The sequence below is a fragment of the Phascolarctos cinereus genome, unplaced genomic scaffold (assembly GCF_003287225.1).
Source record: "Phascolarctos cinereus isolate Bilbo 61053 unplaced genomic scaffold, phaCin_HiC Scaffold_4;HRSCAF=312, whole genome shotgun sequence".
Classification (NCBI taxonomy): Eukaryota; Metazoa; Chordata; class Mammalia; order Diprotodontia; family Phascolarctidae; genus Phascolarctos; species Phascolarctos cinereus.
In genome coordinates, this window is record NW_027555847.1 from 56,403,060 (window position 1) to 56,421,032 (window position 17,973).

The 17,973-nt window shown below is 47.9% G+C and overlaps 1 protein-coding gene across 1 annotated transcript in view; it reads right to left on the reverse strand.

Annotated features, from left to right (window-relative positions):
• PLXND1 (plexin D1) overlaps positions 1-14,587 on the reverse strand; it is a 200,692-nt gene extending 186,105 nt beyond the window's left edge. Inside the window, exon 1 of the mRNA XM_020981108.2 lies at positions 13,095-14,587. Coding sequence (XP_020836767.1) covers positions 13,095-14,489 — 1,395 coding nt within the window. The 5' untranslated portion in view covers positions 14,490-14,587. The remainder of the gene's footprint in view (positions 1-13,094) is intronic.
• Positions 14,588-17,973: the final 3,386 nt, after the last annotated feature.

Sequence of the window (17,973 nt, forward strand, 5' to 3'; positions counted from 1 at the left end):
CTGACCACTTCAACAGAAAGGCCAAGACCTTTGGGAAAAGGATTATGGTCCACCAGGCCCAGGCCTTCCTGGGGCCATGTGCAATCATCATTTTATATTCTTCTGGATACTTTTACCACCATATTCTCATCCTCCCCTCATAACAATTACATCCCCTCCATTTGGCAGATGAAGCACAGAAAAGTAGAGAAATTTGCCCAAGATCACACAGCAGCTTAGTGGCCAAGCTTGGGCCAGAACTCAGGTTTCCCTGCTACCAGTCTGTGTCTCCCCAATGGACAGAACATTTGCACGGATGATGATAGAAAAATCAATTGGTGATAGGGGCAAAAGATTATAGAATCATAGATCTACAGGCAAAAGGGACCTCAGAGATCACCTAGTCTAACCCCCCATTTTACAGGTGAGGAAACTGAGGCCCGGGGAGGGTAAGTGATTTGCCGAAGGTCACACAGGAAAGGAAAAGGTTCCAAGAATCTTAGGTTCACAGATTTAGAGCTGAATAGAATTTGAGGAATAATAGCCCATGTTCTGATCCTCTCCGCGGCAGGAGATGGAGGGGGCTTCCTCCTCAAACAACTCTTTTGCTTAAGGGGAAGGTGAGTGAGCTTTCCTAGCTTCCCCATCTCTTTTTTATTAATACACATGGTTCTAACCAAGAAATGTAGATCTTAGTGATTACGCAGCAGGTATAGCTTCAGGAATCCAGGTTTTCACTGTCCATTCATTGGCCCTGGAGTGGTGGTCATCTTAGAGTATCTTAAAGACCTCCTGAATTCCTTCACCCCTTGCCAAATGGTAACAGAAGCAATCAGGGGAGAGGAGATTTAAGGGGCATAGAGGGTGGCCGTAACGGCTAGAAGGAGCATAGCTGAGTATGTGTGTGTGTTCACGTGTATCTATCTGAGACATGTGTGCATTTGTGCATGCTTGTGTTGAAAGTGAGCAGGTGTGTGTAGGTGTGTGAATATTTCAATCAGAGCACAAGGATTTGTGTGATAATGTCTGTGTGCTTGTGTGCAAGTGTGGGAACAGGAGCATATGTCTGTGAAGGCGTTATTCAACGTGTGTGTCTATACATTTTACATTCTGTGATCATGAGTCTTCTGACTGAGATCCTGGCATCCTGTGACTCACAGCCGCCTGGCATTGCCAAGACAATGCTGCCATTAGAAACAGGGGCTCCTATAGTGGGGAGCAGCTTGGAATCACTGAGAGAGCACTGCGTGCTCTCCTCCTCCTGGCCCGCTCTGAATCCAGCTACTGTCCATCTGCAATGCCCATCCTGGGTGATCTCAGATGAATCAAAACTCTTGGGGAACAGGCGGATCTAAGAACACTATGGGATATTACCAGTGAGGACTTAATTAGGGAGAGAGAGAGAGAGAGTAGGAGGGACTGAACCTAGGATTTCATTGGTATAAGGAACTCCCAGAGGAAGGAAGTGTATCCACCACTGAAGGTTAGCACCTCCTCTGCTCAGAGGCCTGAGATGTTAAGTGATTTACCCAGGCTCACCCAACCAGTATGTGTCAGCAGTAGGACTTGGTCACTGGCATCTCTAGCTTTGAGGCCAGCTCTCTCTCTACTCCCTCATGCTGCCTCTCTGAAACCATCCAGGACACCCGTGCTGGGAGAAGGACGGAGGTCTTGGTCGTGTGAGATGGAAGAGGGGTAACCGATGGGCAGCCCACACTGGTGCACAGGAAACACCACAAGAGTTGAGGAGGGGGAGGAAGACCTCCAGCACATGGAGTGGCAAGAGATATAACTCCAGAGGAGAAGGCGCAGAGGAATTTCAAGCTATGCTGTTGAGATCTTCGACCCATCGAGGTACTGAAACACACATGGTATCACGGTGCTTTAAGGTGTGCAAAGAGCGTTATACGATTTTTTTCATTTAATCTTCCAAACAACCCTGTGAGGTACGGGCTATTATTATCCCCATTTTACAGATAAGGAAACTCATCCTGAGAGTTTAAGTGATCGACTGGTCTAGGGTCAAATAGCTAGGAAATGTCTGAGGGAGGACTTGAACTCAGGTCTTCTTAATTCCAAATCCATCTAGCTGGCTGGAAGGGACTTTGGAGGTCATCATATCCTCGTCCATTTTACAGAACAGTGGATGTTAGATGACTTGCCCAAGATCACACAGGCAGGGGTAGCATTTGAACCCAGGGCCTATGACTCCACAACCATAGGCTTCTGCCTCCTCATATTAATATCAATAGTGGGAAGGCAGCTCTCGCAGGCTGTTGAATTAAACTGAGGGGTACCCTCCCTTCTTCTGACATGTCGGAAACTAGGTACATCTCCAACTAATAGAAAAGAAAGGGAAATCCCACATTCGACCCTCTTGTCTTTCGGCAAAGTGGAGCATTCCATGAATCCAATTTGTCTTTCTTCCAGCTCCCCAAAGGCTCAGTTGCTAGAGGAAAGGTAAGAGGCTCTCCCCCCCAAGGACCTGTTTTATGGTGAGGATATAAATGAATAAGAACATGAGTTCTCCAGTTATGTCCCAAGCCTGGGACTCCCAACAGATCTATCTCCATCCAATGCAGCTCATGCCCTGATGAAGGAGGGGTCCTCAACCATTCTGCTTAAAGGTCTGCTTGGGCAGTGGGAGGGGGAGAGAGATGAAGGACTGCTATGCAGATGTGAGTTATTAATACGGCTCTTTTGGCACCGAAAGTCAATAAATCCTCTGAATCTCCCTCCTGGCGCCTCAGAGTGAGGAAGAAGGCCCTCCACCAGCACAGGAAGGTGTTTCTCTGCACAGAAGGAGCTAGAAGGCATCAAGACATAAGAGCTGGATAGGGATTTGTGGTCAGAGGCCCTGGGTGAGAATCCTGGCAGTGCCATTTAATATCTATCTATATAAACGTGGGCAGATGGCTTAGCTTAGGTTTCCTCCTTTGTAAATGAGGTGGATTGGTCTTGATGATGGCTAAGGCCCCTTCTATCATCCATCAGTTCTTAAGCCACCCAAATCACTTCAATTCATCTGATATTTATTGGGCACCTACAATGCACCTGCATAGCAGTGGGGTTCAAGTCCAGGTTCTCCGGTCCCAGATTTAATGTTCTTCCCACTTACACCAGACTTCAGTTCTCCTGTTATAGAAGCCTCCTGATAATAACAACTCTTTTCAAGAAAAGCATGGAAAATCCACTTTCACTCTTTCTTTTACCCCCATTTGAACCTCACAATAACTCCAAGAAGTAGGTGTTTTTATTATCCCCATTTTACAGCTCAATAAACTGAGGCAGAGGTTAAGTGACTTGCCCAGGGTCACAAAGCTAACAAGTGCCTGAGGCCAGATCTGAGCTCAGGTCTTCCTGACTCCAGGCCCAGCACTCAATTCACTATGACGCCTAGATGCTACAGGAATAAAAAGCAATTCCAATTCCAATAGCACGAGGTTGGCTGATTGGGGGGTTAGCACATTAGTAAGTACTCAATAAATATTGGATGAATTGAAGGGAAGTGATTTGAATTGCCTGGGGATCATAGGATACATAGGTTTAGAGCTGAAAGGGACCCTGGCAGTCATCGAAGTCAATCCCCTTTTAAAAAATTATTTTGAAAACTGTTATCTCAACATAATTTACTTCCTTTGCAATCCTATGCATTTTATTTTATGCATTTAAAACCATGATTCTGAAAGCCAATACAGCGGCCACACCAGACTGCCAAAGGGGTCCATGAGAACCCCTAGATTAGACAGGTCAAGTCAGAGATTTTTAGAATTCAGGAGTTCGGGGGAATCCTAGGAATCTTGCCCACCCTCTCAATTTACAGAGAAGGAAACTGAGGCTCAGAGAGGGAAAGGGGGATGGCCAGGGAACACTGTACGCCAGGGGCAGGGCCGGGTTCTGAACACCCAGGATGCCCAAATACCAAACTAGCACTCTCTCCACTGCTTGCTGCTACCAACCAACAGTAATTCATTCCTCCCTAAAGAGGACACCCTTTGCTGGGGCTCAGTGAGCCATGGAGGAAATAAAAGGGTCATCTCTTTTCATTCAAGCTCACTCCCTGAACCCTATAAAAATCACTGCGGAGATGGCTGCTGAGGCACTGGTTTCATTCTCACTCAGCACTTTTTGCCCCTTAAAAGAGAAGGTAATATAATAAATGTCTTCAGGTATACCAGAGCTTATCATAATGCAATTTATCAAAAATTATCACGCCTTTACCAAGAGGCCAAGCTTGTGTAGGGCACTGTGGGACAAGGAAAGGAGACACAGTCTCCTTGAAGAGTTTAAAGTCTTACTGAGATGACAAGACACACACACACACACACACACACACACACACACACACACACACACACACACACATCTCCAGGTGACAGAGGGGCTGAGCTTATCCTGCTTGGCCCCATATGGCAGCACCAGAACCAATGGACCAAACTGACAGGGGGGACATTTCAGATGTGGACCAGGGAAAACTCCCTCACAATCAGAGCCACAGAAAAAGGAAGGGACTGCCTCGGGATGAAATGGACTCCTGGTTATTAGAAATCTTCAAGCCAAGGCTGAATGATAATTTTCAGGGAGTGTTGCAGAGGGGATTTTTGGTCAAGTACAGTCTAGAGACTGACTGACGAGTGGATTGAGGTCCCTTTTAGCTCCCAGACTCTAATATTCTATAAATGGATGAGAGAAAAGAAAAGGGAAGTAGGATGTATAGGAGGGATGGAGATAATGTTGAAGAGGAAGGGTGGGGCCAGATTATGGAAAAATTCAAACGTCACTGATGGGTTTCGTTTTTCTTGCTTTCCCAATGAGGGTGGGGCGGGGGGGGGGGGGGAAGGATGCCACGCTAATCACTTTGGGGCATTATGTTGCAGGCAACAGGAAGCCACTACAGGTTTCTGAACAGATGATAAAAAGCAGAGTTTTCAGAAAGATACTATGAAGTTTTTGAGTTAATTAACAACTTTTACTGAGCCTCTCCGGTAAACAACACTATACGCTGGACCAGACCCATAACACATCACATTTGCACTGTTTTCAAGTTTCTGTGTGTTTTTAGCACAGTGACCCTGTGAGGCAGGTAGCATAAGTATTATTTTACCTATTTTGCAAATGAGGAAATCGAGGTTCCAAAAAGTGCATAACGCAGCAAGAGCACAAACACAGGTCATGTGACCTCGAAGCCAGCATTGTATCTATCCCAAGCTGCTGCCTAGGACAGAATTAGAAGACATGGCCCACGCCAGCCCTAGCCTAGGGTGGGGATGGAAAGAGAGGACAGTGTTACAGAGAAAAAGTGGAGTACAGAGAATCTTGGCATAGAAATAAGAAAGCCGGGCTCCCAGTCACAGCTCTACAACTTACTAGCTGCTCGACTTTAGGCAAATCACATGGCCTCAGTTTTCCCATCTGTAAAATGAGGAGGTTATTCTCATGTCTAAATCCCTTCTAGCTCTTAACATCCAAAGAACCCATGACCAGCAAAGCTGGCTGTTTTGTTCCTTGTCAAACTCATTTTCAAATATTTGGGAGTTCTGAATGAAATTCTGATTTCCCTGAATCTCCCCTTCCAGTCATGGCAAAAAGCCCTCATGGTCCATTTCCCAAGTGAGTAAAAAATGCGTCACATCCCCAGAAGAGAAAATTTTTGCTTTAGGAACATTTTGCTGTTGGCTTTGAGCTATCATTTCAAAATTCAAGTATCCAACAGACTGGGACTGTTTATATAAAGCTGCCCATGTGGCGTATTTGGGTTAACAAGCCTTTATCATACAAACCACTGTTGGACATCAAATCCCGAAATCACAAAGCACTGGGTTATGGGGCTGGGAAATGCAGAGTTTCTTTGCGAGCTCCATCATTATCTCCTGTCAGTCAGCAGAGCTTCCTCCAACGGTGGGATTGTGTTTGGCCGGCTCTCACACTCTCTCTCTTCTTTCCTTTGTGTTTTTGTGATTGTCTGTCTCTCTCCTTCTCTGTTTCTCTGTCTCTCCCTTTGTCTCTGTATTTTTAGCTGTCTGTGTCCTTCTCTCTGTCTACCTCTCTTCCATTTTCTAAACTCCACTCAGACTCTGTTCTCCAACTGTGGCCGCCATTCACTGGTCACCAATATCCATAACCAATCCCAATACCACCAATACCATAATCAGTAACTAGGGAAAAACAAAACAAAACAACTATGTCTTGGTCTGATAACTTGGGTGGCTTTCCAGCTAACCTCTTTCCTTCCCAACTCCAATAAGGGCTCTGCAGTCTACTGTGAAGATGAATCTTCCTAACACACCACTTTCTACATCACTCTTCCTTGCTGAAGAGCATTCAATGGCTCCCTCTAGACTACAAGATCAAGAGGGCCTTACTGTGGATAGAGCTCCAGGCGTGAAGTCAGGAAGACTCATCTTCCTAAGTTCAAATCTGGCCTCAGACATTTATTAGCTATGTGACCCTGGGCAAGTCACTTAACCCGTTTGCCTCAGTTTCCTCATCTGTAAAATGAGCTGGAGAAGGAAAGGGCAAACCACTCCAGTATGTTTGCCAAGAAAACCCCAAATGGGGTCACAAAGAGTCAGACACTACTAAGATAACTGAACAATAACAACTATATACCCAACCCACACATTTTACAAATGAGGAAACTGAGGCCCAGAAAGTTGAAAGAATTTGCCAAGTTCTCATGCGCAGTTGCTAAGCATGGGGTACTAGAAAGAGCAGAGGAGTTAACATCAGAAGACCTCAGTGCAAGTCTCCATTTTGCTTTTTATTAGCCAAATCACCATGTATAAGCAAGTTATCATCTATAAGCCTCAATTCCCTTTCCTCATCTGTAAGATGGGAATGACACTTTCACTAATCACCTCCTGGAGTTTTTGAGAAGAAAGTGCTTTCTAAACTATAAAGTGCTAAACAGCTGTGAGCTGTTTATTAGTATTTCTGGTGCTTTTTACCATCCTGTTCTAATTGAGAAGGAGCACACGTTGGCCTTACTCCATGGCCCAAAGTAATCAACATCTGATTTTATACAGAGAGGCACACAGAGTCAGGAGCCTGGAACTTTAGTCCCAGATGAGTCACTAATTTATTCAGTGGTCTTTGTGCAAATCCCGGCTCCTCTCTGGGCCTCAGTTTCCTATCATGTCAAATGAGTGTGTTAGATTAGATCATCCTTGAGGTCCCTATGATCCTAGGAAATCCCTTAACTTTACCCTTAGCCAACCCTAAAGCTGGCTCCAAAACCTTTTTCTTGACCACACAGTATATCTGCCCACCAAACACCCCCCAGCTGAAAATTTCCTTTGCTGTCTGTGGGCAGGCCTAACCAAGTGTGAAGAGGCTAACTGTCAAGCTGGTCACGTGAGGATGAATTTGGGAGCCACAGGAATTCCTGAAGACCATTGACTTAAGTTATGGAGGGTTTTCAATGTGTTGGTTGAAGGGGTACCCACACCCAAGAAATCACAGACCCCTGAGTCGGTATAGCATGAAAAATGCACAGAATTATGAAAAACAGAAGACAGCCTGGTGGGAGAAGTAGAAAGAACACTCTGGGAGTGAGAAGGTCTTTGTTTGAGATCTGGTTCTGACCTTTCTACCTGTGTGAGCTTAAGCAACCACTTTCTGGGTCTCAGTTTCCTTGTCTGTCAAATGAAAAGTTAGGGGTCATCTAGTTCAAATTCCCCTCTGGCTTCACATCCCATGATCCTATGAATGGGAATCTAAACAGCTGGGTTCTAGTCCTCGGTCTGCCATGAACTAGACACAATACCTTGGACAAGGTTACTGCCCTGGACCATAGATTCTTCACCTGTCTAATGAAAACACTAAACTAGAAGATCCCTCAGACTGCAAGGCTCATAGGTTCAATCAAGCAATCAATCAGGCAGCACTTATTAAGCCCCTACTATGTGTCAGGCACTTTGCCAGGTGTTGTGTAAACAAAGACAGAAATTAAGTAATGTCTGCCCTCTGGAAGCTTACATTCTATTGGGAGAAGCAACTTTTAAATAGGTACAAAATAAAAACACAGTAAGCTGAGAGCTAAATCAAGGTCCTGACACAAAATCTAGCCTTCTTTTCAGCATACCTCGAGGTCCCATCTACTCTATAAAAAGATAACAACTTAGAATTCAGATCCCCCCAATATCCTCCAAAATGCTCCCACATCTCTGAAGGCATACAGAAGCTTGGGATCCACAAAACAATCGCAAATACTGGGGATTTTCTCAAGGCAACACAGGCCGACCCTAACCGTAACTTAACCCCAGAAGCAGCCGCCTCTGCTAATCTGTTCTCCTGCTGTATTCCCAGGGCTGGAGTTTAAGATATATTCAAATATTTCATTGTCTCAAAGGTGGGAAATTGATGTTAAATACTGCAGGGCTGAGAAATACAATCTTGCAGGCTCTGTCTCTACAGACCTGTCCTGGGACCTAGAAATAAAACACTGCCTGTTAACTTCCTGGCAAATTCGACAATTAAAAAAGAAAATCAGACAGATTTTCTTCCAAATTAACACAAGGGGGGGGGGAAGGGGAAGATGTTCTGCAGTGGTGTATCAGAGCAACATTTCCAAAAGATCAGAACTTTTACAGGGTGTCTAATGCCCTCCAAGGATGGCTTACAGATACTGCATCCTGCACACGTTTGACACTGCTCTCTCCCTTACCCCTGTACCCCCTCCTCTCAGCCGCTCAAAGATTCTTTAAGGCTGTTGACTGTCCTGAGGGATGATATAGCGGAGCCAGAGAAGACCCCAAGTCTGTGTTTCAATCCTACCACCAACACTCATTATCTAAACGACAATGAGAAAATTATTGAACCCCTCAGAGCCTCAGTTTTCACATCTGTAAGATGAGGATAATAATACGGCAGAACTGACTGTGAAGATCAAATAAGACAGATATCAAATGTGATATGTAGGTGTCAATTACTATCATGGGATAGATACAGGCACTGAACCTGTTAGTTCACTGGTATAGGGCACTCCCAGATGAGGGAACTCCCTCTACCAGTGCAGTTGGCCACCTTCTCTGCAACTTGATTTTAATAACAATAATAATAGCTAACAATTATGTAACACCATGTGACAGGCACTTTGCTAAGTGCTTTACAAATATGATCTCATTTTATCCTCACAACAACTCTAGAAGTGCTATTATTATCTGCCTTTTACAGAAGAGGAAACTGAGACAAACAGGTTAAATGACTTGCCTAGATCACAGCTGGTAAGTGTCTGAAGTCACATTTGAACTCAGGTCTTCCCGACTTCATGGCTGGGTGCTCTGTGCACTATGGTGCCCCCTAGTGGCTCAATTTTTAGAGACCTGTTTAGAAGCCCTGAATTTGCCCAGAGTCACAGTGTGACTTGAACACAGGTTTTCCTAGCTTCAAGACCAGTTCTCAATCTATTAACCCGCATCACTTCTCTGTGAGGTGTTCTCTCTCCAAACCATCCAGAATAATGGATGATGGGGTAAAAGGAGTCAGAAGGGTGATAAAATGGGGGATAACCAGTGGACAGCCCAAGTATTGCAATGGTACCCCTGAAATACTACAGGAATCAGGAGAAGGAAAACCTCTAGCACATTAGGTGGAGACAGACAAGAAATACTCAAAATGAGAAGGTATGGCAGGATTTCAAAGCACACTGGGAAAGGGAGTATTTGACAGTATTGAGATCACCGATAAATTGAGGTATTGAAATATACATAGCTTTTGAGGGTCTCAGAAGCCCTCAGAAGCTATGGACAGTCTGATCCTGCCCATTTTACAGAAAAAAGAAACTGAGGCTCAGGAAAGCTAAATGACATGCACAGGATCACAAAGGTAGTATTGACAGGTAGAATTTGAACTCAGCTCCTCTGACTCCAGAGTTAATACTCTTTCCATTGCTGTACTCTGCCTTCTCATATTAATATCTACAGTGGAAAGCATGAATATCCATCAATCAATAAACATTTATGAAGTGCTTACTATGTGCCAGGCACTGTACTTAAACACTGGGAATACAAAAAGAGGCAAAAGACAGTCCCTGCCCTCAAGGAGCTTACAATCTAAAATAGGAGAGACAACAAGCAAACATATATACAGGATAAACAGGAAATAATTAAAAGAAAGAAAGCCCTAGAATTAAGAGGGTCTAAACCCTGTTAAAGGGTAGAAGATAGGATTTTAATTGAGACCTGAAGGAAGCCAGGGAAGGCAGTAGGTGGAGATGAAGGGGAAGCACGTTCCAGGCACGCACAGCCAGAGAAAATGCCTGCAGCTGAGCAATGGAGCATCTTGTTCTAGGACCAGCCAGGAGGCCAGTGCCACTGGAATGATGACTATGTGTTAGGGAGGAAGGTGTAAGAAGACTGAAAAAACAGGAGGGGGCTAGGGTATGAGGGGCTTTGCATGACAGAGATGATTTTGTTATCGGATCCTAGAGAAATAGGCAGATACCTGGGCCAACGGACTCTTGAATTAGGCTAGGGGATCCATCCAACACTGCTTAGCTATTTTTGTCTGTAGAATCCAAGAAAACCGAAGGAGAGATCACATTGGATTAAAGTCTATTTGTTCTCCTCTACAAGGGAATTTAGGAGACAAGGAGGCCCAAGAAGGATCCCTGAGACATCTCTCTGCAGGAGATTCTAAGCTAAGATGGAGGAGATCTCAGACAGATAGAGTCGTATACTTCCAAATAATCCTAGTACACAGAAAACCAACCTTGAACCTGACCATATCTGCTCAATTAGGAGAAGAGTCAAGGGCTTAATGTACCAATGTTATCATTTCCTAAGCAAGAGACAGTGGTTTGATGCTATAAAGACCCAAAGCACCACAACAAACCAGAAGCTAAAAAGTCAAAACCCTATTGGCTCCTGGGTATCCTGGCCCTGGTGCCAGCCAGGCAGCTGGCCCTATCTGTTGGTGCCAAGACAGCACCACTGAGAAAGATCACAGAAAGAAAGGAGGAAAGGCAGGTCCTTTAACAGCTGACCATGCCCAGAAAACTTCCTGTCCCTTCCCCAGGGGCAGAAAAGTCTGCCAGAGCCCCATCACCTGTCACACAGCCCTACTGGGGCCCACAAAGCAATCCAGACACATCTACATGTCCCTGTATTTCTCAAAAGTGAGCTTCTCTCCTTAGGAAAAATCAAATATCACATCCCTCAAGCTAGTGCCTCTTCCTATAAGGAAGAAGAATGGCCCTGTCTCTTCCATGTGTATATTCCCCAAAGTGGTTGAAAGGCAGATTTGTCAACTTTCCCCTGGAATCCACAAGGAAAAGCCATTTAGTGCTCTCGGAACCTTGCTGGCCTCCCATTGCTGAACCCAGCCCAGTGAGCACAGAGAACAGCTGGGATAGCCCCAGCATCCTCCAAAGCTCCTGTCCTCCCCAACCCCCTCTAAGAAGAAGGCAGCAACCCAGCAGTGTTCTGAGTCACTACTGGTCACTGGGGCCTGAGGAACGTGGGAATGAGGATGATTCCCAAAGGAAGGGGGAGTGGGTGGGTGAAAAACCACCACGTGCTTGGCTCTGTGCTAACCCAAAGAGGAGTCTGAGTAACTCCCATCAGACCACAAATTTACACACACACACACACACACACACACACACACACACACACCACACACACACACACACACACACACATATATATAGAGCTTTCTCTCCTCCTTCCCAGAGGGTGCTGACTGGCCCTGGCCTTCCCAGGACCTGATCATGGTACAGGTGATGACAGCTAGATCACAGAAAGGTACTCTTGGAGACAGCATCTCTTTAGCCTCTGCCTTTGGTCTGAATCTACCAATGCAGAACAGCCCATTCTCTGCAACTTGTAGGCTTGGAGGTGAAGGGGTTCTAGGCTCTAGAGCAGAGGTATCAAACTCAAATAAAGACGTCTGAAGGATGGATCCCTGCAGCCAGACATCAACCTAGAAAACCACATATTAACATTGTCTATGTTCCATTGAATTTTAATTTCTTTGGTTAAATGTTTCCCAATTACATTTTAATCTGGTTCTGGAGCACTGGGTTTCCTGTTCGATCCTTCTGGTCTAGAACATTCAGAAATTAAGTAATTAGCCCACTGTCACACAGTATGAGGCAACACGGGCACTCGGCCTTATTCCTAACTTTGAGGACAGCTCCCTAATCACTTTGCCATGCTATCTCTAGTGTCTAGGGATAGGAAAATTCTCCTCGATAGGAGCAAAGACAAGGTTTAAGGGAGGTGGTAAGGGTCAAGGACGGGGGAGGGAAAGGGAGGGTCCTCCCAGGTGCCTTGGCCACAAATTTGACCCCAAGATTGGAGCAGGACAGACGCTTCACAGCTGGGACTTATCTACTCAGTTCCATAAACCCAGGAAAGCAAGCAGCAGGGCCAGGTCACTGACCCTTCCTAACTTGAAAGAGGGAGGGAGAGAGAGAGAGAGAGAGAGAGAGAGAGAGAGAGAGAGAGAGGAGAGGGAGGGAGGGAGGGAAGGAAGAGAGAGAGAGAGAGAGAGAGAGAGAGAGAGAGAGAGAGAGAGAGAGAGAGAGAGCTAGCTCCTGGGACTTCTTACCACATTCTGCTACGTAAACCTTCCAGAGAAAAGCCTGATGACGAAGAGGGGGACATTCTATACACCCTTCGAAAACCCCGAGGGGTCAGAGAGTTGCAGGGTTATGAAGAGGCAGCCCCAAATCTCTCGGTAAGAAGGGCTGCTACAAGTTCTTCTGATTGGCTGAAAAGTTTGTCCTAGAGACCCAGACAAACACCGGCAAGGAAGTGAGTGTGGGTCCCGTGCCCCGGGGAACGATTGTTATCTGGGGCCTGCACTTTCAGCGGGAAGGAATGGAAAGGAGCTAGGATAGGAGTTCTTGGGAGGCAGGGGCTTGAGGAAAGGGGAGGAAGCTCTCTCCCAGAATTTAGCATACCTACTGGGAAAGAAGGAAAAGAGACTGAAGAAGGAGGAAGATGGGAGTCAGAATTCCAGGAAACTTCTGGCTCCTGCTACCCCAAAACATACACCTGTCCTCACAATCAAATGCTGACTCACCTTCTTTGCCCAATAAGGGAGCCAGCCTTCTCTCTCTGGCTCTCCACTCCCCGCTCCCCGCTCCCCACTCCCAAGCTGCTTGGTACCTGGATGTTCCTTTTCTTCTCGCAAGCTGGCCCGGTGCCCTGGACCACACTCTCCAGCACTGCGACTACGTCGGGCGAGGGGTCCACGAAGCACGCTCTGCGAGCGGCCCGGATCGCTCCCTCGATGTCCATAAAGCGGAAAACACAGAGGGCAGACTGTGCGCGTGCTCCGGCCCCACCGGTGCCGCCAGGGGCTGCCCGCTCAAACACCCCGAACAGCAGGTCTTCGGGCCGGCTCGGCCCCGGCGCCGCCGGAAACACGGACACCAGACGGTTGAAGACCTCGCCGCCGGCCGGCCCGCCGCAGTGCAACTTCAGCTGGATGTAGGACTCGGTGAGTTTCTTGGTCTCCGCGGCCGCCCCGCCGGGCCCTCCGGCCGGCCCCCAACCGAGGCAGATGCGGGCCAGCAGGCTGTGAGACTGGCTCTCCTTGTCTCCAGCCTTGGCCTCGCTATTTAGGGCCAGGTAGGCATAGGCTGGGGTGGTCGGTGCCCAGGGCCCGTTCCGTCTGTGGGGCGCCGCCGCGCCACCACTGCTGCCCGGGTGCAGGAAGGCGCGGACGAAGCCCAGTTTGTGCAAAGCCTTGGCCCTCTGCTTGATCTTGAGAATATTGTCGTCGGAGGGGTTGAGGTCGAAAGTGAAGAGTTTGGCCAGGTCACCACGTGTGTCCAGGGAGCGGATGGCGATCTCCGGAGTGTTCTCGAAGCGGTGGTCTTCCAGACTTTGGTTCCGGGGGAAGAACTGGCTCCCGAAGCCGGTGTAGGTGGCTCCCACCAGCAGCCGGGTCCCGCCGCCGGCACTGGCACCTCCGAGGACCCCCGACGGCGGTTCCAGCACCAGGCCCACAGTCGAAGCATTAGGGTGGTTGGCTGCTACGTTGAGCATGCTGGGGAAGACGGTGACGGGCTCGGTGCCGTCTGCCGTCGGGGGAAAGCTCACGGCCACAGCCGAGATGTTGCCCAGGCGCCTCAGCTGGCAGAAGCCTTGGTAAATGGAGCCGCAGACCACCACCAACCCCTGCCCGGGGTCTAGCTGAAGGATTTTGTTGTAGTTGTTCGTCAGCATTTTGGGGTGCTCGCAGGAGGCCTGGGGAAGCTGCGGGGCGTGGCATAAGGGGTTGTCCCGCACCGGCCCCACAGCCTCCTCCGCCTCCAGGCTCAGGTTGGGGCCGGACAGCTGGTAGAGCCTGTTCACCGCTGCCAGGTACACCTTCCCCCCGGGGCCGTCCAGGGCGAAGTTGTTGGTCGGGGTGGGCGAGGGGAATCGCCGTTGGATCTCCAGCGCGGCGCTCCCTTCTAGCAGCAGCAGCAGCAGCAGTAGCGGCTGCGGCAGGGGGGTCGTCACCCCCAGGAGCCGGGGGCTACGGGCTGCGCCCCCCACGGCAGGAGGAACCATCCTGACGCCTCCTGAGCTGCAGCGCAGCCGAGTGCATTTGGAGCTGCCGGAGCGAGCAGCGGGAGAGCGGGGAGGGAGGGGCAGGGGCTGGCGAGAGGGGCGGGCGGGTGGGGGGAGCTGTTGGGAAGTGGGGAGGGGGGGGTCGATGCTAAACCTGTTTCCTGCGCGGCTCGAAGAGCTCTCGTAACGCCCGCCCGCAGCTCCCTGTCCGGCTCCTGCTCTGGCCCCCACCGCCTACCCTCCCTAGCCTAGCCTAGCCTAGCTAGGGACTTTCACATCCGCGCGGCTGCCTCGGAGCTTCCCCGCGGGGGAAGCAGGAGGAGGAGGAGGAGGAGGACGAGGAGGAGGAGGACGAGGACGAGGACTAGGACTAGGAGGAGGAAAACGAGGAGGAGGAGGAGGAAGGGCTAACGCCGCTGACCAACCCGCTCCCCGCCTCTCTCCTCCCCTCTCCCATCCCCTTTGCTTCAGAAACCAGCCCTTTCCTCCTCTACTCCCTCCCTCCCCCTTTCGCTTTACACATTTTATTTCTCCCTCTTATTTGGGGATTGGTCATGTGAATGTGATTAAGTTGGAGGAGGCTTTTCTCCCCACCCCCCTTCCCCTCCAGATTCCCAGGCAAAAGTCTCCTTTCCCGATCCCAGCCCGGGAGAAAAAGGCTGGGGTTGCAGCCTGGGCAGTCCCTCGTGGTCACCAACACACCACCCTATATCCCAGATTGCTTTCTCTCCCAGGGGAAAACGGAACACGGACGGCTTCTTTCCAAGCAGGGAGGCAGAGGAAGAACGCCCCACCACCCCCAACCCCGCCCCAGCTCCCCACGGGATGGGGGAATCCAAAGGACACATACACACAGTCGTACTCACAATCTACAGCAGCAACCAAATTCCGTCCCGACACCCTCCCCCCAGCTCCCCATCCCACCAGAGCTGGCTTGGCTCTTCCTGGGCCCAGCTCGAGTCAAAATAAGTTAACGGTCATCCCCTCGAAGAAGCTGCTCTCCCTTCCCATAAAAGGGGTTTTACAAGGAGAAAATAACAAAGGGGACGAGGATGGGCTGTCTGGCCCTCGGGGGGTCAAATATATAAATCATGAATAAATTGAGAGGGGAAATATTTCAAGCATGTTAGGGGGCGAGAGAGAGCACGAAGCTTACTAGGAATCAGTCACTGGCACCAGCAATAGCCCTTAATTATACTCTGAGAGGACAAGGGGAGGGGGAGTCGGCAGTAATGGACTGACCTGGTGTGGCTTGAGTTGTTTCCACTTTAGACAAAAAAACGCACAGTATACATTAACCACAGAGCTTGGCTGCTGGGGGTTTCTCTGAATGGCTACTCGCTTGAGCTCAGAAGGGGCCTAATGAGGCCTTAACACCTGCCAGGCTCCTGGGTTTTTTTTGTAGATCCAGGGCCCTCTTTATAGAGAACTCTCCAAATGTGCCGATACCACAGGTCTGGATTCAGAGCCCTTGAAGAAATCCTCTTCCCACTCCCTTTTTTCCCTCAATTTGCCTGCTTGAGCTAAACTGGACACCTTCAGGCCCATTATACCTTATAGCCAGATTCAAAGCATTGGCATAGGAACTCTAGAAAACGCTAAGGGGGAAAGGCAGTTATTCACATAGAATTTTAGTAGAAAGAATACAGAGCTGAGAACCAGGAAACCTTGGGTTCTCTCTCCATTATGCTGCTAATTTGTATTTGTTGAATCTTAGTTTCTCCATCCAAAAAATGAGAAGATTGAATTGCATGACATTCCATCTCTGACATTCTATATCCTAACATACTTTGTTCTATACTCTTCTAAGTCTGACTTTCTGTGTTCAAACATCCTATAGGATATAGATAAATGTATATATATATATATATATATATATACAATATATATAATATATTCTAACATTCTGTGTTCCAAGGCCCCTTTTAGCATTACCATTTGGTATTGTAATATTCATTGTTTTAAAGTTTCTTCCAGGTCTGACTTGCTACTTTCCAAAGTTCTTTCTGGCACTAATATCCTGTGTTCTAATGTTTTATGTTCTAAGAGCCCTTTCAGCATTAACATTCTTTCTTGTAATGTTCTAGTTTGAGGTCTGACTTTCTACATTCTAACATTCTGTGTTCACAATTCTTCCAGCTTTGCCAGTCCGTGTTCTATGCTGCCCCCCTCGATATAACATTCTATAAAGTCCTCTCCAGATCTGTTGTGCTGTATTTGAACATTCCATATTCAAAGAACTCTTGCAATTCTGTAGTCCACCATTCTATAACTTATCTACTGCCCAATAATTATCCAAACAAGCCTTTTTATTTACAAATCAAGTTTCCTGGTTGGGCTGGTGTGAGGTTCATATTTTCCAGGAATCAATTCTTCTCCACCACTCACTCTAAGGAAAGTGCACAGGGGTCTGCGTATCTGCAGCTGCCGATAGGGTAACAGGAGTCGTATTTAATCTCTCTCAGACAGTGCTTACTATTATTTTGGCTCAGGAAGGAAAACAAAGGCCAAAAAAACCCCACACACCTCCTGCTGGGAACAACTGCCCCCTGGACACTAGCCCCTCACCCTCTCCTTCCTGTTGCTGGACTCAGAAGGCAAGTTTGCTGATAAACTGCTTTCTTAAACATCCCATTTTCCCCTCCTCTAATGCAAGAAGGGCTTTGATAGTTCCCCAATGTGTTTATAATGCCAATGGTTTCTTTCACCAGGAAATATGAGCAGCATCTGAGAACCATGCCGGGACTGCATCAGCTCATCCCTGTCAGCTCTCAGGATCAAGGCCCTGCAAGAGACAAGAACATGGAACAATTTATGTCCCTGCTTTTATCTCCAGGGTAGGATGTGGGATAGGAGTTCTCAGTCACATGTGGAAAACAGGCCAGTTTGATTCTGCAAACCCCAGAATAAATAACCCAGAGGATAACAGTTTGCAAGAAGGAAAAAGGGGGCCATTTTTATACGTAACAGGTCACTGGGAGACACGGATGAAGCATAAGAACCTACATGAAGGGTAGTAAATCTATTTTCTCCTGTACCTTCTGGTTCTCTCTCTCTCTCTCTCTCTCTCTCTCTCTCTCTCTCTCTCTCTCTCCTCTTCTCTCTCTCTCTCTCTCTCTCTCTCTCCCCTTCCTGTTTCAGGGCTTGTTTTAGGTTTTGAAACTCAAGTTCATATACTGTAGCACCACCCACTGAGCCTCTCAAATACTGCTTCAGATCAGAGAAGAAACAACTCAGAAACAAAAAACCCACTCCCGATTTCTTGGGCCAAATTTGTGGGATGCTTTTCTATGGGGAGCAAGAGGAAGGGTCAGGGTGTTGAGATCAGAAAGGTGACAGACAAAAGCAATGTGCAACATGCCCCGACGTTCTCAGATGAGGTCTATAATCTAGAGGAAGCAGTACTCCAAATCTCAGAACTAGTGAGCATGGACCGAGAGAGCTAGAAGGGACCTCAGAGTGCCTCCAGCCTATGCCCAATCAC